We start from the raw sequence: 1,574 nt of genomic DNA, 5'->3' as shown, positions 1-1,574 counted from the left end.
CGGTCGTGCGTGTGCGGTGTGTGTCGTGCGGTGTGTGTCGTGTGTCATGTGTGTCGTGTGTGTCGTGTTGTGACGTGTGCGCTAAAGATGATGATTGCGGGGGTGAGACAGACATGGTGAAGGATCTGGGGAAGAGGAAGAAGCTTCTGGACTTCTCGACGGCGTCGCTGGCGCGCGAGCTGACCATGCAGGAGTGGGAGATCTTCAAGCGCATCGCGCCGCGCGAGTTCCTCAACCAGGCCTGGCAGCGCGAGAACAAGGCCATCATCGCGCCCAACATCATCCGCATGATCGGCCGCTTCAACCAGATCTCCTACTGGGTGGCGACCGAGGTCCTCACCAAGCAGGACCGCAAGACGCAGGTCAAGATCATCAAAAAGTTCATCAAGACAGCCTACATCTGCTACCACCTGGGCAACTTCAACTCCATGATGGAGATCCTCTCCGGCCTCAACAACATCTCCATCTCGCGCCTCAAGGTTTGTCTCTCTTATGTTCGTGTGCGGTGGCGTGTGCGGTTTTGCTGATGAGAATGCGGGGAATGCGTGTGTGCAGGATACGTGGCGGCAGGTGCCGGAAAAGTACAAGGCCTATTTCGAGGAGCTCGAGGCGGTGATGGACAACCAACAGAACTTCCATCGCTACCGCGAACAGCTCGCCAAGTAATCCCTTCTGCTTCTCTCCCCTTTCTTCCATGACCGTTACTCACCGCACACGCATCACCGCACACGCATCACCGCACACGCATGACGACACGCACACGCACACGCACACGAAACGACACACACGCATCACCGCACACGACACCATACACACGATAATGTAGGCGAGAGGAGGCGCGAGAACCGACGCTGCCCTATTTCGGATTGTTCCTGCGCTACTTCACCTACTTGGACGACGGCAATCCGGCCTACGGACCCGACAAGTGCATCAACATTGGTGCCATGGAGCTCCGCCTCGAACACGTAGGCGCCTCATCTCTCGTCCCTCACATCTCACACTGCGCACACCATCGCACACGACACACGCACAGGCACCACCGCACACACGGCACTCACAACACCCGACTCACACAGGTGCAAAAAGTGATGAAGTACCAATCGATTCCGTACAACCTCTCGAGGTGCGTCCATGTTGGTCGTGTATGCGTGTCGTGTCGTCTCATGCGATGGCCATCGATGATGGGTGTTGATGATCGTCGTTGTTGTACTTGTATTTCCCAGGAATGTGCACGTGCAGAACTTTCTCAATAATCTGCACGTGGTGGAGGACGAGGACAAGCTCTACGCCATGTCCCTCGCCTCCCAGGCCCCCTCTAACGCCCACCCCGACCAACTCGCCCCAGGTACCCATACCCACCACGATTCCACCTTCGCGTTCGTTCTTTCATACGTTCCGCTTCGTTTTCGCTTTCGCTTTCGCTTTCGTTCTTTGCCCCCCTCTCAATGCAGCCTTAACGTTCCCCATCGCAGCAGAGCCGGAGGCGCAGATGTTTGCGGAGGACATGATCGCGACGGGCCGCACGACCGCCGGCTTCTCGCACAACGGCCTTCTCCCAACGACAACCCCGACGA

General features: G+C 57.3%; 1 protein-coding gene across 1 annotated transcript in view; it reads left to right on the top strand.

Moving 5' to 3' along the window:
- Positions 1 to 1,574, top strand: part of ACA1_357610 (RasGEF domain containing protein) — a gene marked incomplete at both ends in the record, with an annotated part of 3,049 nt that overhangs the window by 240 nt on the left and 1,235 nt on the right. The window contains 5 exons of the mRNA XM_004352647.1: positions 112 to 479; positions 556 to 662; positions 827 to 965; positions 1,077 to 1,123; positions 1,224 to 1,345. Coding sequence (XP_004352699.1) covers positions 112 to 479; positions 556 to 662; positions 827 to 965; positions 1,077 to 1,123; positions 1,224 to 1,345 — 783 coding nt within the window. The remainder of the gene's footprint in view (positions 1 to 111; positions 480 to 555; positions 663 to 826; positions 966 to 1,076; positions 1,124 to 1,223; positions 1,346 to 1,574) is intronic.

Source organism: Acanthamoeba castellanii (genome assembly GCF_000313135.1).
Source record: "Acanthamoeba castellanii str. Neff unplaced genomic scaffold scf7180000084735, whole genome shotgun sequence".
Lineage (NCBI taxonomy): Eukaryota > Discosea > Longamoebia > Acanthamoebidae > Acanthamoeba > Acanthamoeba castellanii.
The sequence above is the reverse complement of the archived record's forward strand: the minus strand, read 5'-3'. Positions and strand labels throughout refer to the sequence as shown.